Source organism: Bactrocera dorsalis, chromosome 2 (genome assembly GCF_023373825.1).
Source record: "Bactrocera dorsalis isolate Fly_Bdor chromosome 2, ASM2337382v1, whole genome shotgun sequence".
NCBI lineage: Eukaryota > Metazoa > Arthropoda > Insecta > Diptera > Tephritidae > Bactrocera > Bactrocera dorsalis.
The window spans coordinates 90187834-90215017 of record NC_064304.1 but is presented as its reverse complement, the minus strand read 5'-3'; the positions used below and the strand labels follow the sequence as shown (position 1 = coordinate 90215017).

Sequence of the window (27184 nt, the reverse complement as noted above, 5' to 3'; positions counted from 1 at the left end):
TTTCCACACCAAATACAGCATTACAATAAAACATTCTTCTAACTTCTTTATAATTTTTTTGATAATAAGCTCAACATTATTATTTATTAATTTATTTATTATTTTTTATATAGTGAATTCATAATTGGCCTTTGCGGCGCGATAACCCGGAAGAAGACTAACATCTTATGGTGGTATGTGTACCTCATATGTACCTTTTCATCCGGAATTTAGTATTCATAACTAAATTTTTGCTTCTTCATACGTGTAAATATTAATTTTATTTTGCTAACAATTATATTCATACAATAATATTGAATATGTAAAATATTGCACTTCATATCCATTGCCTTCTTTTGGTTTTTGATTTCCTCGAGCAGTTGGTTTCTCAATCTCATATTTGTATTGGCGATTCAGTTGGCAGTTGATCTTTGGCGAACTTTGTTGGATTTTCTGCCGGTCGGCGTCTTCTTCTACGACGTGGTCGTTTTTGTGGCAAATTCGGTGGTGGGCTCAAACCCATACTGCTGAAGGCCAGAGAACTTTCATCTATATTATAGACCGGATAGCGTGGTGTGAAAGGTGCATCTACGCTGACTGTATTGGCATCATTGTCAGCGATATTTGTGCTCATGAACATCGCTTGTTCGTAGGATGGTGGAGCTGCAAGATTGTTGAGCGAAGAAAAAATAAAGGTAGTGAAGCATAAAAATGTAAAATTTATAAGTTAAGTAGGAGCGGAATAGATATGTGAAAATATAATGAAGATATTAAGATAATACTAAGATATTGGCCATGCCCTAAATGCAATCTCTGAGATCTTCCGATTATCTCAATCTATCCATATATTGCTTCCAAGTTTGCTAATATTTTTTTAAAAATTATACCAATTTGTTATTTCTAATATATCTCCGTCTTTTAAACTGCCATTCGGCACGTTTGAGAAAAACTCAGGAAATATATTCAACAAGTATTAACGATAACTTAGTGTCTTTGTTCTCTCAATTAGCAGCTTTTTTAGATAGCAATTAATTGATGGAACAAAACTCCTAACTAATATGAAACGATTGAGAGCTTAATGAAGCATTTAGCGCTGCAATCTAGGTTCTGGACCAACTTTCATGCTCTCCTTGCTAAAAACTCTCTCATTTCTTTCTGACATGAAGATTTAAAGATTCTATTTGTGAATATGAGATTCCAAGGAACATAATCGGAATTATATTCCTCCATAAAGCAATTAAACTTACGCAGTTCAATTTCCTCTTCACTGATGTCATCCTCACTAGCGCCGCCAACAGCCCCAATTTCATTCTCCAAACTGTTTTCTGGCAAAACAGCACGCGATGTTGTCGGCTGCATATTTTCCACTTCTCTCTCCTCCAGGAATTCTTCTTCTATTGTGCTACTTATTGCTAACGGCACATTGCCTATAGTTATCGGTATTGTAGTCCTTGGATTTCGCATCAGGGGACTCATTACGGCCATTACGCATAACTCGTACGAGACACGCACATTTTTGCTGATGTGCTCACAAGTCGGCGCAGTTGCTGGTATGCGTATAGTCTCAGCGAAGGATTTACGCGTCTGTCGCGGTGCAGGACCGCATACTTTCTTGACAAGACAGATTTTTTCTGAGACAGTATGCAGAGCAGGTGTCTCTGAGTTGTAGGTGGCACGTAAATTTAGCATTATTATTAATTTTTTGCAATCTGCTGTGGATTTATTGTCGACATCTGCGCTGATCAAGACAAACTGACCGGGCACATATCCAGTTTGTTGGAGATAAATTGTCAAATGTACGGGTTTGGCGAGAAAGAAACAAACATTCTCCATAGCGTCATTGCTAGCAGGAGCCTGTCAAAATATAAATACTTTCTAAATACCATAGGATCCCCGATTGATTTTACTCACCTCTAACAATTTACTATCTTTATTTAGATCTAACGGCATGAGCACTGTGAAACCGACATTATGTACACGATCAGCAGCACCTGCTCTTATGAAAGTAACCCTGACGAGGTAACGGATATGGCCGTAAGTGCCTTCAAAGGAAGATGGGCAGTGAGGTGGTATGGGACAAGAGAATGTATAGGTGTAAGTGCCCTCCTCCATGGAAAAATTATTGCCAAACTCCGAGCCTACCAAATATGTCGTAGACGCTATATAATCTTCGCGACCAAAGTACACATGCTTGTCCCTTGGGTTAATTTTTGCTAAAGCTATCTTTTTTCCATACTTTTCACGCCATTGACAAGCAGCGAATCCACAAACTTGTAGTTTAATGCCTAAAAAGTGGGAAGAGTGTAGAAGCAAAGTTGAATAAAAATATATTAGAAGAGAGTATCATATATTTTTTTAGAGATGTATACGAATGTAGTTGGTGGACAATATGGTCTAAGCTATCTTCAACATTCGTGTTATTGTAAGACACTAAACTGTGAAAACTCCTATCGTTTGAGTTCACAGAAAAAAAATCATGGTGGCTTTCCGCGTCAACTTACTGTGATGACCTATCTGCAGCTAATTATTTCTTAGCTAAAACTCTCGACTCTCATAACTAAACTCTATCGTCTGCGCTTTCAACAGAAATGTCTTCAATGGATATCTTCTTATCTATACAATAAAACACAACGAGTGATATTTCAGAATACTCTTTCAGATTCCCTTAAGGTAGTCATCTCGGTTCGATTCTGTTCTTGTTATTTATTAACGATATCTATTCTGTAATAGAATTATCAAAAATGTTATTATATGCCAGCGACGTAGAGCTTTTTTAAATTCTATACTTCAACTGAGGAAAGGTGTCTATTATAGAAATGATTTTCCAATGCTTGCCAAAAAATGTACTGTGCTTTTCACCTAGATCTGCTTACACATCTCCTTATGTAATAAAGTACTATAGACTAGAGCTAGTTTTTAACTTTGTTCATTTGGGACTTATATTAACGATAAACTTAATTTTAGTCTTTCATTCATCCATAATTTTCAAATCAAAAGGTGTTTTCAGTTTTGTTAAACGTTGGCCTGAAAAATTTAGATCTCCGTATGTTTCTTAAACAGTTTTTACAACTTTGGCTAGACCTATATTGGAATATGGCTTTGGTGTATGGGACCCTACTAACCACATTCTTCTAACAAGTAATTCAGTTTTATATTTCTTAGAATAATGATTCCTTAAACAACACATTTATAGTCGCCTAACGTACTAAACCAAACTAAATTTCTTTTGTGACAATGGCGCCGTTGGGCGGTGAAATTAAGTACTTATTGGATCGTGCTCCTAAGTTGCGCAAATTTGTTTTGCCAAATTTCGCAGAAAAGTGCTCTCGAAAGGTATATAAAGATTATTAGTCGATTCAAAATTCCGATTCTTTAAGATATATGTTACATAAGTATGTATGTGTTATTATAATTTTTAAAGTATTGTCTATAACTGGATTTAAAACAAAATATTTTCTTTACGTGAATGATAAATATGGTGATAAGATAATTTCATAAACAAAAATGGATAACAGTAAAGATAAGATAATGACATATATTTTGTTTTAAAAGATATCACTATGTTCTCACTGTTGAGAGGCACATATGGAATTTATGTACCTAATATCAGATTCAGTCAGTGCATAACCAATTTCATTTAGAAGAGAGTAAAGCTTTGACACAAACTCAACATTTATCAAACATAGCAGACTGAATTAGCGTTGGATATGATTCAGTAATGAAAATAGATATTTGTTTATCAATTTTTGGCCTAACTGAATCACTTATGAGTAATTTTTAAGCGATGAATGCGTAGGCGGCCAAATATCAGCAAAAAATACATACAAGTGTAATCACTTACAAAAGCGGAAAGCCTAAAACTTTGAAGAAATTCATTGAAACTATTACTAATAAAGTAGAAATTTAAGCAACTAAGATTGTTGGGAAAAATGTTTAAGTCTGTAAGTATCTGTTTGCTCTTCAAGCATATAATATTACAAGAGAAAGCGCCCACTTGGATATGGATTTAAAAACTTAAAACATGAATTTATAAGGCCTTAAGGTATTTTTGTTTTCAAATATCACTCTAATAGAAAAGAGTGTCAGAGAGAAATACTGAAAAGGTGATATTCCGCTGTCAAGAATAGACCAATCATACAGAGTTGCATTACTTGAAAAAAAAAAAAAAAATAGAAAAAAATGCATAAATCATTTCAAAACTCTCGAGAACTTGCAGTAGTTTCAGCATGCGAAGCTGATCTTAAGTTCATGCAACAAATCCTAACAGAGTTCTTGCTCGTTTGGTTCAAAATATGCTACCTTAACTTAAGACGTTCTCATGACCATTTGTTCAACATATTTGGAACTTTATCGCATATCTTCGAAACAATTTATCAGCTCTTTTGGCAAGAATGTAAAATAATCAAATTCACTCTCTTATACTCTAACGAAGTTATTTTCCACCGGACATGCTTTTATAATTATGGATTTATAATATATAAAACGCTGATATGTTTGAAGATAAGCATTATAAATGAGGTGTTACTACGTCAACTTGTACTTATACTTGATGAACAAGAATACATGCATCCACTGTTCAGAGTGCTAGCCATTTCCGGTAAGGTAGATACATATGTAAGTGTACTCGTACTATCTCAAATGACCAGGCGGTCTGTAGAAATTATTTGATGCCATTACAATTTCATTTAACTTGTCTCGATATCAGATTTGAAGTGTATGCTAATCTAGCTAATAAGTATGATTGCTAGCCTCATAGAAGTGTGTAAAAGAAATCTCTATCCAAAGTGGTTGAGCGAAGTATATACTGGCATATTGAAGCGGGTGCTTTCAATAAGTGTTTCAATAAACTTAATTAGAAAACTTAGCAGTAATATTTGAAATTATAATATAATAGTGATTCTCGTTACACACTTGTTTCATTCTTCTTCTTCTACTTATATATCAACGGTTTTGTATTCCTCATATTTGTATTTCAACATGATTTGGTAACATAAATTTCCGATTTTTTACCTTTCAACTTTTTTGTCTTCTCCAGCGTTATAATCACTTTACCACTAACAATTTGGCCGGTAAAATAAGTGCCGAAATCATTTTGATCAAATACAACAACACAGTTGTTAAATTTCTTAGCATCGCCCATCTTGAAATCGAAATAAAATTCAACAATCACTCAAATTTGTTTTATTATATTATATTTCAAAAAAAATTCCAACACGAAAATATGTACGTTCGCCAAAAAGTATGAGGTGTCTGCTGCACTTCAACTTGAAAAAGTAGCGACTTCGTTTCTAATCGTTTTTCTGTATGCGCGTTAGCACTGAGACAACGCGAACGCTGCGGAATCTATTGCAGATGGCACGACCGCACACCAGCCGCAACAGCGGTGAACTGAGGCAATAATAATAATAGTTAATAATGTAGGTGAGCGGCGCACGCAGTTACACCGCAATGGACAAGCAATCTTTGTGCCTAAATATGTGAGCAGGTGCTTATGACGCTGCGATGGCACGGTGTATGTGTGGGAAGCGCTTTAAAAAAAGCTGCAATTGTTAGTTTTATCTTTCTTTTGCTCACTCACTTTAGCGTGCTAGTGGTTTGTTTGTTAACTGACAAAGATAATAATATAAATGTGTTGGTGTTTGCTTCAATTCACAAATAATTATTATGAATGTAGAGCGATCAGAATAACGGGTGAGGCCAACATATGTCGCCAAAAAAGGTATTTGAGTAAACAATTTCAGTTTTCGAAATATAAAGTTCTCGAGAAAAGACATTTTTATTACAATTTAAAAAAATTTATGTAGTATATAGCACCAATAGCCTCTTGAGTAATACCACGTAAGCTGGACTAAAATGTTTTCCAAACTAATTTAGAGGGTTCACGGAAGTAGACAGCGATGATTGGTGGCTCGTTATTTCCACTCGCAAATCTGTGGATGAAGTCGAGTTCTTTTTGTTGGTAACTTATCGCAAAGTAGACTGAAATACAAAGTGCTCTTAAAAGGCGGTTAATAGCTACTTAAAGTAGGGATGAGGAAATACTTCGAATTCTAGAAAAAATATTCAGTTTGAATATATGTATATTAAACCCTTCTAAGATAACTCATTGAAATATTAATTGAACGAGGGATGAGATGAAGGAAAGAGATCTAATAATGAAATTTAAAGTCTATGGCCTTAGTCCAAAAACATTTCAAGATGGTAAAAGCTTTGTCACGACTGTATTTGCAGAAGCGATTCTATAGAAGGAAACTCCAACTAACTAGGCTCTACTTAATGCAAAATATGACATTTTTTCGAAATTTAATTTATGTTAGCCAATAGATACCATAAATTATTTGAAGAATGTGTTCAATTATTTTTTAATGACATATAGAAAAGTCCATACTCTACATATCTGCCTTGACAAATGAACGACGGTCTTCTGAAACATGTCATATTGTCATATAGCTTAATATTTACACCTGTATATGTGCATATGATAACAGTAAAATTAAAACTTTTTGAAGTGTTTTCTAATCTCTTCGTTTACTCTCTGAGAATTGACAGTTTACAAAAGTGAATACTTTGTATTAACACCAAGCTTTGAACGCTTCGATAAGCGTTATCACATTTCTGCAACACAAATATAGTTTTTCACGGCCAAAACATTTTGCACACATGCAAAAATCTAACTACAATACTCAGTGTAAGCATGTGTGTCGATATTTTCGTGTTATTAAATTTGTTAAAATATATATGGAGCATTTATCAACGAACTGATAAGCAGCTACATGTGAGCAAAGTTATGGCGAACTTTTTAACTAAGCGTGCAAGTAAACGGGAAAATATTGGCCCGAAATCGATTGGTATTGTAGTCGTGAAGCATTTTTAAGAATTGCTAAAACGTTAGTATTCTCTTTGCGAATCAAGCAGTTGATACGACGCTACAGCACGGGATAGAACGCATTGTTTACCATTTGATACTCAAAGTGAAAACCCCAAATTGTGTTTTTATAGTTATATATATTCAAATAAATAATATATGTGTTAAATATGGTTGTAACATGTGCCATTGAGTTTGACAATAATCCCTACGGCACCTACTTTGCTGGTCAAGTCATGACGGGTAAAGTTACGCTGCAAGCGGACATGCCGAAGCAGGTAAAAGGTGAGCTTTACTGCAAGTATTTTATATAAAAGTAAAAGAAGAATAAATCTGATCAAATTGAAACGCAAATCGTCACTCCAAATGTTACAAGTTTGTTTTATACGTATCTATTCCAAAAATGAGCTTCATCGCTGTACAAAATTTTCTTGTGCAAATCGGGATTGGTGGACATCTCGTTGTGAGCACTTTCACCAAACGTGCAACGTTCTTGATTGTCTTTCGGCTTCAATTCATGCACGAGTTGTATTATGTAAGCTCGCAAACCAAGATACACAAAATCTTTCATAAAGTACTCAATTGTTGCGCACTTTGGCGGATGGACTCTGCTGTTTATGTATTATGTATTTATATAAGACTTTCGAACTATTGGGACATTTGACTTATGAATTTATCGTTGGCTGTCCGTCAAGACATCTGAGAACCGAGATAAAGACATGGATCGTATCGATTTTGCAAGCAGGCACCATTAGAATAAAAAAACTAACTTTGAAAAATGCGATATTATTAGATTTTTAAAGTACAAAATTACGGTAAAACAAGAAAAAAGGTTAACTTCGGCTGCATCGAAGCTAATATACCTTTCACAGGTGCATTTCTTTTAGTAACTATGTGTTCAGTTTGTATGGAATTGAAGAACTTGATTCCGATCGTTCAGTTTGTATGGCAGCTATATGTTATAGTGGTCCGATATCGACAGTTGCGACAAATGAGCAGCTTCTTGAAGAGAAAACGACGTTTGCAAAATTTCAACACGATATCTTAAAAACTAACTAGGGACTATATATACAGCCAGATAGACGGACATGGCTAAATCGACTCAGCTCGACATACTGATCATTTATATATATACTTTATAGGGTCTCCGACGCTTCCTTCTGGGTGTTACAAACTTCGTGGCAAACTTAATATGCCCTGTTCAGGGTATAATGATACTATTTACATCAATAACAAGTAAGGAAGGTCTAAGTTCGGGTGTCACCGAACATTTTATACTCTCGCTTGATAAAGTGATAATCGAGATTTAAGTATCCGTCATTTACATATTTTTTATTTTGCTGTAAAATTAATTAGAATTAAATTCTGAGAGATTTACCGATATTTTCGGTGAAAAATTAGGTTAGGTTAGGTTAGGTTAGGCACTGAGTTCTTCGTGTTCGATATCAGGGACCTTGAAAAGTTATAGTCCGATCACGACAATTTTTCCACAAGGGATACCTCAGCTCAAATACCGTATTTTTGTAAGGTTTTATTTCGCTATCATCATTGGTTCCTAATGTATATAACGGGTGATTTTTTTGAGGTTAGGATTTTCATGCATTAGTATTTGACAGATCACGTGGGATTTCAGACATGGTGTCAAAGAGAAAGATGCTCAGTATGCTTTGACATTTCATCATGAATAGACTTACTAACGAGCAACGCTTGCAAATCATTGAATTTTATTACCAAAATCAGTGTTCGGTTCGAAATGTTCGAAATCGACAAATTTTGTTCAGCGATGAGGCTCATTTCTGGTTGAATGGCTACGTAAATAAGCAAAATTGCCGCATTTGGGGTGAAGAGCAACCAGAAGCCGTTCAAGAACTGCCCATGCATCCCGAAAAATGCACTGTTTGGTGTGGTTTGTACGCTGGTGGAATCATTGGACCGTATTTTTTCAAAGATGCTGTTGGACGCAACGTTACGGTGAATGGCGATCGCTATCGTTCGATGCTAACAAACTTTTTGTTGCCAAAAATGGAAGAACTGAACTTGGTTGACATGTGGTTTCAACAAGATGGCGCTACATGCCACACAGCTCGCGATTCTATGGCCATTTTGAGGGAAAACTTCGGACAACAATTCATCTCAAGAAATGGACCCGTAAGTTGGCCACCAAGATCATGCGATTTAACGCCTTTAGACTATTTTTTGTGGGGCTACGTCAAGTCTAAAGTCTACAGAAATAAGCCAGCAACTATTCCAGCTTTGGAAGACAACATTTCCGAAGAAATTCGGGCTATTCCGGCCGAAATGCTCGAAAAAGTTGCCCAAAATTGGACTTTCCGAATGGACCACCTAAGACGCAGCCGCGGTCAACATTTAAATGAAATTATCTTCAAAAAGTAAATGTCATGAACCAATCTAACGTTTCAAATAAAGAACCGATGAGATTTTGCAAATTTTATGCGTTTTTTTTTTAAAAAAAGTTATCAAGCTCTTAAAAAATCACCCTTTATTATACAGAGAAGGCATCAGATGGAATTCAAATAGTGTTATATTGGAAGAAGGCGTGGTTGTGAACCGATTTCACCTATATTTCGTACATGTCATCAGGATGATAAGAAAATATTATATACCGAAATTCATTGAAATCGGTCGAGTAGTTCCTGAGATATGGTTTTTGGTCCATAAGTGGGCGACGCCACGCCCATTTTCCATCTTTAAAAAAAGCCTGGGTACAGCTTCCTTCTGCCATTTCTTCCGTAAAATTTTGTGTTTCTGACGTTTTTTGTTAGTCGGTTAACGCACTTTTAGTGATTTTCAACATAACCTTTGTATGGGAGGTGGGCGTGGTTATTATCCGATTTCTTCCATTTTTTAACTGTATATGGAAATGCCGGAAGGAAACGACTCTATAGAGTTTGGTTCACATAGCTGTAGTAGTTTCCGAGATATATAGAAAAAACTTAGTAGGGGGCGGGGCCACGCCCACTTTTCCAAAAAAAATTAGATAGAAATATGCTCCTCCCTAATGTGATCCTTTGTGCCAAATTTAATTTTAATATCTTTATTTATGGCTTAGTTATGACACTTTATAGGTTTTTGGTTTCCGCCATTTTGTGGGCGTGGCAGTGGGCCGATTTTGCCCATCTTCGAACTTAACCTTCTTATGGAGCCAAGAAATACGTGTACCAAGTTTCATCATCATATCTCAATTTTTACTCAAGTTACAGCTTGCACGGACGGACGGACAGACGGACGGACGGACAGACAGACATCCGGATTTCAACTCTACTCGTCATCCTGATCACTTTGGTATATATAACCCTATATCTGACTCTTTTAGTTTTAGGACTTACAAACAACCGTTATGTGAACAAAACTATAATACTCTCTTTAGCAACTTTGTTGCGAGAGTATAAAAACGATCCGAAAAGGGGGCGAACTGGATATCGAATTGCTATCATTTGAAGCGTACTTCCTAGATCGTGCTATACTAAATACTATTTCAAAAACCAAAATTAAACTAGGAGCTTCATACTATCGTTGAAAATTAATGCGTATCAATGAAATTCCATGAAATTTGCGATTGTGAAACAACAGCGCTCTATATCTCTCAAAGTCTGGACAAAGCTTTAAATATAACAGACTACATGTAAATAAGTCTTCTCACCGGAAACCGAAAAGCACTTAGATAGTAAGCGTTATTTCTTACTCCCTTCTCGAATAAATAATTGTAAGCAGTAGTATGTTATCAATAATGATACTTTCGCAGGGGTGATGACTCATACGCCTTGCGTGCATTACTCATCTGCTTAAAATTATCAGATGAGTGACTAATACAGACATCTCTGATTACAATATAGTAAATTATTACCACCAGTGGTTATTTATGAAAATTTTACTTTTTAGCCATCGTGCTGAAAATTAGCGGTTGTGCAGACACTAGTTGGACGGAAAGCTCCAGCAGCACAACAACCGATGCACATGGACGTTCGAGCACTAAAACCCACACAACACACTACAGAGGTCATGAGGATTATATCAAATCGAGGACTTATTTGCTCAGCTCCAACGAAAGTGTGTAGACTTTGTGAAAGGTTATGACAATTAGCTAACATTATAACCAATTCAAATATCTCTCCAACAGACCAATCTGCCGTGATTGAGCCAGGCATACATACCTATACGTTTGCCTGCCTATTACCCATCACCTGCCCTTCGTCCTTCGAAGGCATCTACGGTTATATACGATATTTAACTAGGGTGGAACTCGTGCGACCATGGAAGTTCAATCAGAATTTTACGCGCGGATTTACGGTTTTGAAAATGATGGATCTAAACTACGACAGTCCTTTATTGCGAGTGAGTAAACTATTATGGTTGAATTCAAACAATTACTGGTTATTAATTAACTATTCAATCTATAAATCCATTTCGAAGGTGCCTAGCAAGTCGGAAGCACAAAAGGTCTTCTGCTGTGGGCCTTGTAAAACACAGCCATTGGAGGTGCACGTTTCCTTGCCACAAAGTGGCTATGTACCTGGACAAGCGATACCAGTTAGCGTACTCATATCGAACGAAACCAAGATAAAAGTCGAAGAACTCAAAATAGAATTGGTAATGCTCGTTTGCTATTACAGTCAAGTACCACTGACGCGTACGAAGAACCAACGCATAACGGTGCTTAAGTTGAAAGGTGATGGTGTGCCGGTGCATTGCAAGAAACAATTCGACTATACACTCATTGTGCCGGCTACGCCGCCAACATGCTTCAATTTATGCCGCATCATACAGATTGCCTATCAAGTAGAGGTTGTGGCAAAAGTGAAGGGTTGGCATACGGATCAGGTCATCTGTGTGCCCGTCACGATAGGCAATGTGCCGTTGCTCGGCGTCATACAAAAGCAACCAGTGGCGTCTGCTGATAACCTCGTCCCCAGCGGTAGTGGTGTTACGAACCGTTCATTCGTGGCGGATGACAAAAGCGGCGATGTTCACGAAAAAATGTTCACCGAAGCTAACCAGTTGCAGTCTACAGTGCAAGAGAACCCGATACAAGTAAGCAGCGGTGCTGCGACAAGTTCTGTCATAACACCTACACTGCCAAATCCCTGGGATGCAGATGCCAGTATACGTAAGTAATTCATTCACAACACTGATGGTTTATCTGTTTCCTTCACACAATTCTTATCATTTGCTATACACTCGTACATGCGAGAATATCAAATCACTTCTAATCCAGCTCAAAGATCCTCTTTCTATAATATTATATGTATAATTCAAAGTTTTCTTCCTTCACAGCACCGCCGTCCTATGAATCTGCGTTGCATATAAAACCAGCAAAACTTAACCTTGATGAAGGGCAAGAATACGGCGAAACCGAATTTGCACCGCGTTATCCTGTCTTCAAGGTGCCGAGTCCGATCGCGTCAGGCAAAGACGAAGTTGATGTGGGGCCTAGGGTTGATGGTGTAGCGACTAGTGGTGTTTTATCAGCCCAAAATAGCACTTGGCTGTGACTTAGAGTTGAGAGTGTGAATAAATAAATAAATACTTATAAGCAAAGCAACGCCAAAATTTGTTTCTTTTCTTCGAAGCGACCTTCAATAACTTATCAGCGGCAGTAGCGCACAAAAATCGCAAGCGGTGAAGCATGTGAATGAAAAAAAACAGAAAGCTTTTCGATTCTACAACGTTTCCGCCACCAAATATTTTTCATATCAGAAGAACGTCGTTCGCTTATCTAAAACCGTAATGTTGTTGTTGTTGTTGTTTCCTTTGTTTTAATATCAAACATTTCTAACTGTATGTGTACATATAGCTGAAAGATCATTTACGTTATTGTTTTATCACAATTACTCACATGTATTTCACTCGCATGCGTATGTATATGTGCTTAATGCGGGATATTTACCCTAAGTGCCGACAAGCTAATGGTGCTTTGTCCAATTTTGGCACATTCAGTCCGAGTCGGTCGGTTGTCGTAGCAAAATGGTCGTAACTTGTGATATTCAGTTCAATCAGAATGAGCACGGTATTTATTTCGCTGACCAATTGGTGGATGGCGCGGTGGTGCTAAAGGCTGATAAACCCAAAAATGTTAAAGGTAACGCTAAGTACTATATAAGGCTAACGTTAATTAGTGTGGAATCATACTTCAATTTCTGTGGAATAAGCGATTTTTAAGCAGCAATTTCGCAAGTAAGGTTATCAGTCACTAATCTTATCTGAAAAGCTAATTTACCCACTGAAGTTCTATACATTTGCGGGGAATAAAAATGCATGCACTGTATGTAAATATTTACTCATTCACTTCAGCTAATATGGCAAAATAACGCTACGTTTGCAGTTTCAAATTGAATTATATAATATAATGCGGGAAATTTTCAGTATTTAAAAATAATAATATAGAAACATAACATAATATCATAAATTAACATAACAATTTCATAACATAAAATAACAAAATATAACATAACTTAAAATAGCATAATATATCATAACATAACATAATATAAAATAACTTAACATAATATAACATAACATAACATAACATAACATAACATAACATAACATAACATAACATAACATAATATAACATAACATAACATAACATAGCATAACATAACATAACATAACTTAACATAACAAAACATAGCATAACATAACATAACATAACATAACATAACATAACATAACATAACATAACATAACATAACATAACATAACATGACATATCATAACAAAACTTAATATAACATAACACATCTTGAAATATAATAACAAAAAAATCACAAGTAAAACCTATAATAATTTTCACAGATCCAAAAGATTCCTTTCAAGAATTTGACACCGATCGTTTAGTTTGTACGTACGGCAGATAAATGCTATATTGATCCGATCTGACCAATTTTTTCGGATACTGTATATTGGATAATAAACCATGTCAAATTTCGTTAAGTAAAAGTTTTCCATAGAAGCACTTCATTCTGAGGGGAAAGAACGTGTGCAAAAATTCAGTTCGATATTTCAATTAATTCGCATATATACAGACGGATGTACATGGCTCGTCAAGTTGATAATTCAGATATATATATGTATATTTCATAGGGTCTCCGACGTTTTCTTCTGGTTGTTACAATCATCGTGGAAAATTTAGTAAGCTCTGATTAGGGTATAATCACTTTGCCGTAATTTTAATGCTGCACAGACCAAAAAACTTCCACTTTAAAGGAAAAGAGAGTTTATCATAAGGACTAGATAGAGTAAAGTTGACTTGAGCTATGAATAACGAATCTTTGGAAAACTTTACGTACAATTGTTTTCTACTACCTCTTTGAACCTAGAATAATATTTGTAATTGTCCTCTTCAGCAATTAATAAAAGAGTGTTACATCAAGCTTATCTTAATTTGTTTAAAAAACATAGTCATTATTATCTTCTCTATCGTCATTGTTTCGGTTGCACCTATCGGAGATTACATCATTATCATGGAAAATAACCCATGCTAAATTTCGTGAAGATATCTCGTCAAACGGAAAAGTTTTCCATACAAGCACTTGATTCCGATCATCTAGTTTGTATGGCTACTATATGTTTTAGTAGCCCGATAACGGTGATTCCGACAAAGGAGCAGTTTCTTGGAAAGGCAAGGACGTGTTCAAAATTTTAGATCGTTAATTCAAAAACTGAAGGACTAGTTCACATATATACAGACAGACGGACCAGCGGACATGGCTACATCGATTGAACTCTTTATGCTGATCATGTGTATATGCATATAGGGTCTACGGACTATTCTTCTGGGTATTACAAACTTAAAAACTTTTCCGCAAAATTAATATACCCAGCTCAGGGCATAAAAATTGCTCACAGTATAAGTCGACTTGATAAAATTCCATTCAGTTTATTTGGTATAATTTGTTTATAACAAAGTATCGTATGTACATATTTATTTTTGGAATGTAGGAAAATTAAAGATTAATTGGCTAATTTTTAGTAGATATTTTATCGCCACAAACACATTCATATTTATGTGGTTGCTACCTTTGCTTATCGTTATCTAGTGCAGGTATTTGCTGAATTAATATTCGCGACTACGATTATTAAAATTTAGACTAGACTGTTCTTTCTGGTTTGCCATTTACCGGTTTTTTGCTTAAATCAAACCAATGCATTTTTTTGGAAAAAATTAATATGTCCCTTATCTTAGATCTAAAAAAATAGCTTCTTATGTGACTTATGACGTATTTAAGGATCACTTATTAATTCTAGGAATATTTAAGTTAAATATAGACATTCACATAAATAAACCATTTCATTACTATTTCGACCCAATTAGCCGAATATCCTTTCAATAATAGTTGATTTTTTCACAACTTTTGGGTGTTCGAATTCATCAAGGTTCTAAAATAAACTGCAATATCTCCGAACGATTTCGCCGATTAATATATTTTTACATACGTTCCCAAACATACAATATAACAGAGGTCCATCAGGAGTAGAAAGGAAAGGCAGTGAGGTGTAATGAATATGAGACCTGATTTCGCATAAATTTACGGGATCAAAATTTTGTAAAAGAGCTATTTTTAGTAGGAACTGTGAGAAGACGATAGCTGAGAGTTAGCCTTCATCGACTTAATTTCAAAGTTCTGCTTAACATTCGCTGGCATTTGAACTATTTGCTACTCTTAAATTCCTTGAATTAGCAAGTAAATATATACTTTATTTTCTTCCAGCTGTAATCTTGAATATATCCGGATTTGCTATTACAAAATGGCGAGAAAAACGTTTCGGTAAAACACGACACTTTTCGGGACGTGAGGATTATATGGAATCCAAAACATATCTAATGGGATCGGAAACAAGTAAGTGTGTGATAAGCTACTACCAAAATCTACTACAAAAATAAATTAGCTACTAATTTTCCAATCGATAGGTCAAATTTTTACAATACAAACTGGTACGCACACATATAATTTTGCCTGCAAGCTACCAGAGAATTGTCCGACATCATTTGAGGGCCTCCATGGCTGCATTCGGTATATAGTTAAAGTTACACTGGTGATACCCTGGAAATTCAATCAGACTTATACGCGCGGCTTCACAGTGATGAAAATGCTCGATCTTAACTATGAATCACCGCAAATAAAGGTGAGTGCATGACATACTATTTGTAACTATTTTCACATACTTACTTCTAAATGATTTACCAACAATTTTAAACCACAGATACCAATAACTTCAGAGAATTATCGTTCATACTGCTGTGGACCCTGCAAAACGGACCCACTGAAAATGCAAATACAATTGCCGCAGGCCGGTTATGTGCCCGGACAGCGCATACCCGTCACTGCGCTGGTCATCAATAACACCAACATACCCGTGGCTGAAGTGCGTTATGCGCTCGTAATGTTGGTTCGGTATTCCAGCCCGGCGCCAGCGTTACACTCATGCCTCGAACGTATTACCATGACGACGGCGAAAAGTGAGTCTGTGCTGCGTAATAGCACGCGTTCGCTAACGCACGAACTTCTTGTACCGTCCACACCACCAACTTGCTTGCGGTCTTGCAGTATTATGCGCATTTCCTATCAGGTGGAAGTCGAGGCACGCATGAAGGGTTGGTATTCTAGTCAGACCATTACAATTCCCGTTCTTATTGGAAATGTGCCATTGTGGCAAACACCACCCGTTATACAACAACAACCACGCAGTAGTTGTATGCCGGCACTAACTGAGGAAGTGCTGTTGCAGGGTAATGAAATGAGCAAGGACGGCGAGCAACAAGCTGTGACTGAAGTAGTGGATGAGCAGAATATAGCATTAACAGGGGTTCAGTCGCCAGCGGATATTTACCCGGAATTGCGTGAGTATTATTTAAATATCGAAAAAGTTGTAGTTGAAGCTTTGTTTTGAACGAATTTCCACATAAACTTTCTCGATATTGTACAAACTACATAATGTAGCTTGTAAAGTACCCCGAACTCGGGATTTATAAAGTTCAGAAGTTTCCGTAATATGTCAGAAAACACTATCCAAAACATCGCTCATATGTAGAGTAATAGAAAGATGCAAATACAACTGCCGCAGTATGTATATTATATGAAGTATTTGTTTTGTAAACATCCATTCACTTTTTGCGCAGAATCTATAATACGTTCCAAATGTATAATGCAATCCAAATGTATAATACGATCCAAAAGAAAAATACGATCCAAATGTGGATTGTATTCTCATTGTGGAATCCATTTGTGGAATCTGTTCCTTAAGCTTCCATTAGTAACCGACATGCTGACCTACCGTAGTGACGACATGGTTGTTGTGGTTTTCATTTGAGCAATGTTGCGTTTTCAATGCAAATGAAAACTCGCTACCGCCTCTACCATCCATAACGGAGATGTTTGCGCAAATAAGATGGTTGATACGATTCAACCCATTTTAAACATACAGGCGTACAATTATTAGGAAACGATTTTCTGCGAATGACTACAATACAAGTATATCTCACAGATTGACCGATATTTTCAAAAAAAAATTCGCAATTAAACTGAACAACCGGCTCTATGGGAAATATGTGATATTATTATCTGTCCGATTATGAGAAATTATCAATAGAATCTCAAAATGCTCCTGCGAAAAAATTTTTTAAAAACCCTAAAAAATTTCCCCTTAACAATCGTTGGCTCGAAACCGGGGTTAGACCCATATTCTCTTGACAAAGTGGTTCAAAATGGTCCATAGACTATTTCCTGCGATTTTAAAGAAAAACAGATCCGATCGAATGTATATTTAATTATTTGTCTTTCCTAAATGCAAGTAATTTTTTAAAATACAGAGCATTGAATAAATTACAATTTTGGTTCTTTTTTGTTACCCTAAGAATACAATTTGAATATAAGTTTTTGCCACGCACCCATACGCAAATACAACATTTCAGATATACATACTTCAAAGCAGAAACATTTATGGATAAATTCGAAATTTCGAACAAAGTTTCCTTCCAAAATGTTATTATATGTGTTAATATTAGAAAATTTTCATAACTTTATGAAAACTTGTGATACTGATGACAAAAACCGTCATATGCATATTCCACAAGAAATCTGACGTTAGATGTCGTCCTGGCATTTAAACTCCTTATCCAATAGCAGGAAATTTCCAGTGCCCACATCTCTCCCACAAAACAAGTGGAATATAAGAGTGGATTGTAGCTACTAAGGAAATGTCCATAATTCATTTTTGGAATGTTGTGGATGGACTTTGTTTATAAAAGTTCCACATTCCAGTGCATGGATTGTGAATTTAACTTTAACAGTTTTTTTTATCTATCAGTGGAATTGATTTCCATCGGTCTGACAACTTAAATATTTTCGAAGGTTTGTACCTTCGTTATATGAAAATTCGAATATCATTAACCAATTGCTTTTAAAACGATGAAATTCAATACTTTATTTATTTCTCATATATTTTTTAAAGCACCACCCTGCTACGAGGAGTCTACGCACACCATGCGAGGCGATGTGAACGAAGATGACTTACACGCATTCGGGCCATGTGAATTTGCGCCATTATATCCAGTATATGCCGTACCCTTAACAATGGCTCCAACAGCGCCAGTTACACCGGAACCAACACGTGGTGCTTATATAAACCAAAATTTCGAAAATGACAAGATGTAGAGAAAAGCGTTATTGAACAAAACGATATTATTGTTATTTGCTTTCATTTCATAAATATAAATACACATATACATATGTAAATGTATTTAAACATTTTTCGTAGAAACCTAAAACTATTAATAAATAGTTCTAACTTATGAAAATATAAATGTAATCAATAAATATACATAACTTTCATAAAAAAAGTTTGAGTTTTAGCAGTTTTAGAACTTTATTTCGCCCGAAGATTATTCCTTAGTTGGTTCAAACCCAATAAACTGTTGGAAAATAGCTTTAAATTCAAACATAAAATGTTACGAAATTTTTTGAAGCTTTAAGTTTGTTACAAACCATACAAATTTGCTAAAAGCTTTAAGTTAATACAAACATCAAATACTGCTGTAAAAGTTGAAACCTTTACAAAACTTTTCTTATGAGCTTGAAGTTTTACAGCAACCATAAAAGCCATAAGGTTTGTAAAACTTGTCCCAAAAGCTTTAAACGAATCAATGTCTCTTTTCAACAATGTACATACATATATAAAGGAATACTCACAGGAAATTTTATATATTAAATAATGGTGACAGTGCTCAGAAACTCAGAAACTCCCCACATTATATTATCTCATTTTATGGAATACTATAAATAATTATATTATAGCTTCAGATATAAATACGATCTTAAAATATCCAAATGAGAGCGTAGAGAATATTTATTTATCGAAATATCTTCAACGACGCTACAGTCAAAATAGAATCATAAGTTATTGCGAGCTGCAAGAAAACTTCGAAGGAACGGACTATCTGACTGACCATCAATTATACTCGTTTTACACATGTTTCTTATATGACGGCATCACTTTTTATCGTGTCAGATTTGGAGCTCAGGTATGGAAGTGGTAATTAACATTGTAGACTTTCTGCTTGGTTGCGAGAGGACACACGGATGATTCCTGAGGGATACTCGTACTTAGAAAATTTGACAAGATATAGAAAGTCTGGGTTTGTAAGGTATATTAGAGCTTTGCATACAGGCGTGTTCTATACATAAGACATCTTGTTAAATTTGTTTTTTTTTATTAAGTTGGTTCAATACTCTTTTACTAGCCTACTGAAATTGTTAAAGAGAAAATATATCAAAGCCATTGATTATTGTTGACCGAAATCACTTAGATATGCGAAATCTCCAAATAAGTAGCTTTCGTTTTTTTATAGAAATAAGTAATTTTCAAAAAGAAGTCAATTGCCAGATTTTGATAAAATCGGAAGTAGATAAGAAGAAAAGGATTTTAACTATAGTCTAGTTTCAAATTCTGAAAATATATAAAATCTATGGTCACATTAAAACCGATTAATAAATTGTTTTATAAATGTGGCACATCACTTCCTTTTCGAACTACTTTATTTTCCATTGGAGGTAGTTTGTTTGTTAGTTATTTTCGAACCAGTTTGTTTGTTTTTGTTAGGAATTCCAAGCAGCGGCACTAATGGGGCAGTTTTCTACGCAAACAGATATCTCTTTGCAATAAATATAGCCTTTTGAGCTCACTTTTAAGTGTTTGCAAATTGATGCTTATTTCACCAGGCTGTTCTGAAGGGGACAAACTTTCTTCAGCACTTCCAACTTTTTTATAATTATACTACAATACGGTAATTAAGCGAATACAATAATATGCAAATAACTGAAATTGCTATGGGGCGGTATACAGAAAATATCGTTGGAAGTATTTGCTATATAATAACAATTATTTTGAAAATAAGTATACCACAACATAGTTACGACTTAGAAAAATATTTCTCAAAATTCAAATATGCCAAATTTTTTAAATTATTTAACCGACTAAAGGTTTTAAAATAGGCATAAACTACTTTTGGGTTTAATAGCTGGCAAGCTTTTTTATTTCACAACAAAACTTCGGACTTATGAGCAGAAGGCTGTGTCAGATGTATGTGGTTAACCAACTTACAGATCGACGGAAACTTTGGTTTAGAATTTGAAGTTTCCAAGAGTTGTGTAGAAGCACTGAAATCCACAAGCCGCTGAAGTGGACGAAGGAAACAAAATTTAACCAAACCGTCTTAATCGGTAGTTGTAATTATTCGAGCTCACTGAAACTCTCAATTCTAAAGGCGATCCGCCGAACCTTGGTCCTTTCCTCAATTGTACATAGTTCATAGTAAAGCCTCTTATGGCAATATACTAACTTTATGTTTGTAGCCAACAGCGCCAAACTGAAGTCACCAATATTCTACTTTCCTTTCCGTCAGCTAGCCAAGCTCTAATGTTTTTCTTTTCACTCCAACTCACGTCGAAGAATTCCGTTCAATTGCCAATGAAACCCAAAACCAAATCTTAAATGAACACACTGTAAGCAGTTATTGGCGTTAACTGCCAAATATCGGGAGGATGGAAGTGAAAGCCGAGTAGTTTGCGGTTGGCTATCCGCAGGCAAGTGGATGTCACATCGGCAGCAATAGTGGCAAATGCAGTTGTAGTACCATAGTTGGCATTAAGCGCATTGCGCTCAGTTTGCGCTATTTGCTAAGTGTTTGCTTTTCGGCTTTTCTAATCCGTTGCTGGCAAAATTGTCATTTAATGAGTTTACTTAGCTGTGCGGATTACGTGTACACGAGCGTAGACATGGCTAAAACGGAAATCAGAAGAGCCAACATGACGGTCGACGTGTTACAAAGTTATCATTGGAAAATCACAGTAGTTGTTGGACAAAAGGTCATTAAGTTGACTCTTTGGTGTGCGGCAGGTGAGTGAGTTGCAGCTATTTCGTCGACACACTCAGCTCATTTCGCCAGCAAACGTTCTACTGCGAAAATGCAAATTGCAAAGCTTGAACGTGAGTTTTCGACAGTGTCTCACACGGTTGGATCTCATTATATAATCGTATATACCTAGTTTAGTGTGTACAATGGAAATTCGCTGCATTAGCTAAGGTAAATATAATTTACCCAAGGGCGAAGGCGTCTAATCAGTTGGAAAATCGGTGACAATTTTAATTAAAGCTTAAACTACAATCCCTTTAGTTTCACTTAATTATATGTTTGGTGCAGTCTGTCAATTTTTTTTTCCTAGTGGAAGAAAGGATTTAATGACGCTCGCTCAAGTCGACATTGACGCTCAATTTATTTGGCCGACAGGTATAACCGAGGTTGCTTTACGAAGAATATTATGTCAATGCCAATTCATGTTGACAAGTACCTTCCCCCTGTCGCTTTCCTCAAAAAGTTTCAATTAAAGCATAGCCTCTTTTTAACTATAGAACTTTTCCTCTATGGTATTATTACAGGCAGAGTTTAGTGGATAGTAATTTTCAAAATTACTGGGCTCTGATCGAAGTAAAAGTATATAAAATAATTCGAAAACATGAAAAAGAAAAGCGAAACCATCATTCATATAGAAAGTATTGAATGTAAGATTACTAACTGGCAAACTTTTATTTCTGGCGATGAATCTTGGATCAATTACGACTCGGAAGTACACGACTAAACGACCGAATACCGTGGCAAAGGTAGGCAGAGGTCGAAAAAATCCCGTCAAAGCGGGTCAAAAATCAAGGTTATGTTGACAGTTTTCTTCGATTATCGATGTGTGGTGCAGTCCGAGTTCCTTCCGACCGGCAAAACTTCCAACAGGGAGTACTATTTGATTGTTATGCATGGTTTGCGCGAAGATATTCGTTAAAAGAGGTCGAAAATATAGGCCGACAACTCTTGGCTTTTACACCACGCAAATGACCGTCGCATATTGAATTGATTCTTTGTGAATTTTTCGACAAATTTTTGACCGTTTTCGCCGTATTTAGCTCCGTGTGACTTCTGGCCACTCAGCAAGCTCAAACGATCGTTTCGAGCCCACCGCTTTGAGTCAATTTAAGCCATTAAACGTCAATCGATAGGTGCGTTGAGTATTTTCAGTTTATTTGTGAGCTTGTTTATACTAAAGATGTATTTCTTCGAGCCAATCGATAGGAAAATGTTTTAGTATGGTTGCCAACTGCGCCATACCTTCCTTTATCTCGTGCTAATGCGGAACTGGAGAAGGGTTGAATTTGTGTTCAATTTCGTTTTTATCTATTTACTTTATATGCAGCACGTGAGCGCTTACGGCGGGAAGTATACTACTTCAGTATAATCACTAATAAACACAACCTTTTTAACGGTTTTAAATACGTGTTAAAATCGGTTTATATACCCATAAAGTTTATAAAGAAATTGTGCAACAATCTTCCACATATTTACCAATTTCTTGCTTACTTTCCACATCATTAAACCGCTGTTGTTGTAATACAGTGCCGTTTTAATTTTTCCTACGCTTATGCTCACGTCTTCTATTTTTAATATGCACACACATACATGCACATGTACATAGCCGCCTAACTAAATATAAACACGCTCAGGTGTATACTTGACAAAGCATAGTTTGTGCTGCGGCGGCTCGGACGATTACACTTTACAGTAACCTAAGAGCGGCTATTGACCCACAATTTAACCTAATTTGTTGTTGTCGTTGTTGTCGGCTATTCACTAAATGTATGGTAAGTGTGCAATAGCGAAGCTTTGGCAGCATTTTTTTTATCGAAGCAAACACGGGTGGCATGCACTGTTGTTGTTTTTGCTTTTGTTGTGGCTACTGAAATTGGAGACCCTTTGTATGTACTTGTATCGTTACAGTAGCATTTTTATTGAACCATAAAAGGCGTTGCGCGCCACAACCAACCACGAGATGCGATGCTCTCTTGACTGGAGGCGCACAAAGGTGAACGAGATTGCGATTGCGGGAGATTGGGAATGATTGCAAAAGTGTGGGGCACACGCCAACGCAGACATGTTCCAAATTCGAAAATTTTCTCCGAAATCGAATTGCGGTGACAACACATATGCCATTAACTGACGTCGAAACGAAAGAGCTTTACGGGCAAAGCTACATTATATGCTGATATATGTACATACTTGTATTGATGTGCACCCGTCTAATATTTACAACGAAGCAGCTAGCAAGTAGTTAAAGTGCAAAAATGTTACTAGCAAGTTCGAGTTTAAGACCTAGAAGAATCTATAGAATACATAGTAGTTATAGGTTAGGTTAGGTTAGGTTAGGTTAGGTTAGATTAGATGGCTGAACGAAGATCGCACGTGGACTATACGTAGTCCTTTGTGATGCCATAGAAAATCCCGTGTTCGGACTTACAGTTCGGCAAAACGCTAGGCAAAGGCGCTTAATATCTACACCCACCAGTTCGGTAGGATGTCTGAAGGTATATGCCCCCAAGTGTCTAAGTCTTAACCTCCCGAATGCGGGACAGTCAAGAAGGAAGGGCTGGCTAGTTTCTGCTGCATCTTCATCTAAGCAGCTTCTGCAAACGGCATCCGGTAAGATTCCCAGTCTTACAGCATGTGTGCCAATAGGGCAATGGCCCGCCAAGAGCCCCACTACTAAAGAGAGGCTAGCCTTACTGAGGGCAAAGAGATCATTAGATCTTCTGTGATATATTTTGGGCCAGAATGCTCTTGCGACAGCGCAAGTACTAATGCTGGCCCAGCGTTGACCAAGCATCCGCGGGGCCCAACTTTCCAGTAGTGGGACACAAGAGGATACAGGAGCACTGACCCGTTCCCATTCTACCGATAGTGACTCTAGGGTGCTCTTCCTTGCTAGCTCATCAGCTTTGCAATTACCCGCTATTCCGCTGTGGCCCGGCACCCATACAAGTCTTATAATAAATACTGCCGCCGCCAGGGACAGTGCCGCCAGACACCCCTCAACCAGCCCTGAAGCACTGTATGGTAGTTATAAGAGGCACTGAAACTGAAGTTGATTTTTCATAATTGAATTTTGACATCCATTAATATTTTGAATGCGTCAAACATTATTCTATAGATATATCTTTATATATATATTTTATATATATTTGTCCGCGATGGACTCCTAAACTACTGAACCGATTTTAGTAAAATTTAACTCACTGTGTCCGGCTTGAACCAACTTAGAAGATGGGATGGTAAAAACAATTCATAAATAAAAAATACAGTGAAAGCTCTATTAAATGGACGCTCTATTAAGCGGACTACTCCATTAACCGTGCATATTGTTAATGTTTATTAAGTACAATCTATTAAGTGGACAACTCTATTAACTGGACAGAAAGGCTGGTAACCCGACATTGAGAAAATGAAGAAAAAGAAAAAATTGGATTTTTATACCGACGAAAACGTTTTCGCCTTCAATCATAAATAAAATTTTCACTGTATTATGATATTATATGAATGATAGTATAAAATTTATACCACAGCAATGCGGATTCACAAGTATGTACAAGGTGCGTTCCAAAGTAAGCAGGAAATCAGAACAAATGGTTTTTCGGCAATAATCTTATTCAAAATAGTCTCCTTATGCCTCAATGTAGCTTTTTGTACGATTCAAAAGCATTTCGAACAAGTGTGTTAGTTCGTTGGACGGTACGGCCGCCAGTATGCCGGTGCAAGTCCTTTGAGTGGCCTCTACGTTGCATTACACTTTCTTTTCATGGACAAATGCATTTCTCCGAAAAGGAAGAAGTCGCACGGTGCCATATCAGGTGAATACGGGAAATGGTTATTGGTGAAAATGTGATTTTTGGTCACAAGCGTCGATCGAATGTTGGATTCTGAGCTATTTTTAGTCGTCAGTCAATTTGTGCGGAACAAACCATGCACACACCTTTCGTAAGCCCAAATGTTCGGCTAAAATGCGATAAATCGATGTTTTGGAGATATTTAACTGTCAACTTCTTTCCTCTACCTATAATTAGCAATAATAGTTCAAGCAGTAGCACTAATCTGTTGTGGGGAATGTCTGTAGAAAGGTAAAATTTATAAAAAAATCTAAAACGTACCCTGTTATTTAATAATTAATTATTAATTAAATTTTAGTAAAAACAAAAACGAACGCCTCAGGGGATGAGAAAAGAGATGACGAATATCTGCTCTTAAACAAAAAGCTGTGCTATCGTGTCTTAAGAAAGATAAGAATATTTATTTTATAAAATCTCGATTACTTACTCTCTCATTAATCAGTTTTAACATACTTGTGAACGGCCTTTTGATATCTTATATACTTGCGGAGGTGTTTCAGTGGCTTCTTTTAGAAAAGTTACTGTAAAAAACGATTTGTAGAGACTGAAACTTTTAACATCGAATATTTACTAAGAAATAATACAGTGGCCCACTTGAGCACCTTACATTACACTTGCTTTTTGGTTTGATGTGACCTACATCATATTTCAAGTTCGCAGAAATGCAAACGATTCTTCGAAGTACCATAGTGCACTTTAAACTGAGTATTAAATGTATGCTTTTGTAATTCTTTTATTACCTGACCAATATATGGGAAATTGCTAAAAGGTATGAAAGGTAATTAAAGCAGCGCAACAACAATGTGGCGTCGAACGGATTTACATCCCAGCTGAGGCGCGGTTAGGCACAGATATCAGGTGAATTTCACCCAAACTGTCCGCCCCAACTTCTTCCAGTGAAAACACACACTTATACATTTCCATATACATATGTACATATGTTTCCATAAAGTAGCTGCATATGTGTGCCGCAGAAAAGTTTTGCGAGAAAAAAATTGCGCAATTTCCACCGAAGTGCCGCACTGCAAAACAGGAGAAACCAACAAAACAATAACAAAAACAACCATTTCATACGCAACATAAGTAATGTAACACACAAACACGTTCACTGCCAACACATGCACACATACATATAACGAAAGAGTTGCGCCACATGCAACTGAAGTGGGTAAATGTAATCGAAGTGGCGCTACTGCGGCAACCGCAACCTGCCAAGCTGGCAGATATGGAATACAATAGTCAGGCAATCGATGTAAAACTTTATGCGTACTATATTTGCAGACACACACATGCTCTCAAGTGTGTGGGTATAAATAAAATTTCCACCACATGTGTATATTTGCCTACATATACATATCTGTCTTCATATACATATAAAATATACATACATATATGAATATACAGATATAAATATATACGTTACAAAACGTATATGAATGGGTAATCGGTTCGACAGTCGATGTCATTGTCGGTGTTGAATTGCCACACAATGCCTGCCAGCGCTGGATAGTCGTTTGCAAGTAAACGCGAAGATTAACTTATTCAACGGCGCATCGACAAGCCGAAAGTAAATTAAGCTTATTCGAAAATGGCTTTATCGCAGCGAACCGTCACCTTTTTGCGTTACCCGTATACTGTAATCACATCCACATCCGAAACGGTGCGTGTGCGAGCAAGTGATCCCAATCAGCTGTGGTGTGTGTGTGTGATTGCCTGTCTGTGTGCATTTGTAAGAAAGATTGTTTCGAAAGGGAAATTAAAAATTTAAATTTTATTTTTGCCTGTATTGCGTACAATAAGAAAGTACCAAGAGAATCGTTAAAAGCAGTTGCGCAACGTTAAGCTTTACATAAAGTTGTATCGCTTATCAGTTGGTGAATGAAATTGTGGAAACGGATTTTACGTGCCGTTGAACCATAAGTATACATTTGTAACGGGTTGATGAAATAATAAGTGTATTGAAATGGAATGCTGAAGATGATTGAATAAGAAAATCAATTTTTAATATTTAATCAAACATTTTCCCACAGTTACTTGGCCGGCGAGCAGAGTGAGATGGGAAAA

The 27184-nt window shown here is 36.3% G+C and overlaps 3 protein-coding genes across 3 annotated transcripts; 2 read left to right on the top strand and 1 right to left on the bottom strand.

The window, feature by feature from the left end:
• Positions 1-349: 349 nt before the first annotated feature.
• LOC105230308 (arrestin domain-containing protein 17) lies at positions 350-5382 on the bottom strand. The gene is made up of 4 exons (XM_011211008.4): positions 4990-5382; positions 1891-2264; positions 1227-1833; positions 350-642 (listed from the first exon to the last, which is right to left on the bottom strand). The coding sequence occupies exons 1-4, from the start codon at positions 5117-5119 to the stop codon at positions 374-376; spliced, it is 1380 nt and encodes a 459-aa protein (XP_011209310.2). The 5' UTR covers positions 5120-5382; the 3' UTR covers positions 350-373.
• A 1457-nt stretch (positions 5383-6839) lies between these two features.
• LOC105230307 (arrestin domain-containing protein 17) lies at positions 6840-12404 on the top strand. Its single transcript, XM_049448336.1, has 5 exons — positions 6840-7129; positions 10745-10912; positions 10983-11197; positions 11276-11969; positions 12137-12404. Exons 1-5 carry the CDS (start codon positions 7015-7017, stop codon positions 12352-12354), a joined length of 1410 nt encoding a protein of 469 aa, XP_049304293.1. The 5' UTR covers positions 6840-7014; the 3' UTR covers positions 12355-12404.
• A 377-nt stretch (positions 12405-12781) lies between these two features.
• LOC105230306 (arrestin domain-containing protein 17) lies at positions 12782-18701 on the top strand. Its single transcript, XM_011211005.4, has 5 exons — positions 12782-12941; positions 15574-15702; positions 15774-15988; positions 16067-16703; positions 18314-18701. The coding sequence occupies exons 1-5, from the start codon at positions 12827-12829 to the stop codon at positions 18514-18516; spliced, it is 1299 nt and encodes a 432-aa protein (XP_011209307.2). The 5' UTR covers positions 12782-12826; the 3' UTR covers positions 18517-18701.
• The last annotated feature ends 8483 nt before the right edge of the window (positions 18702-27184 follow it).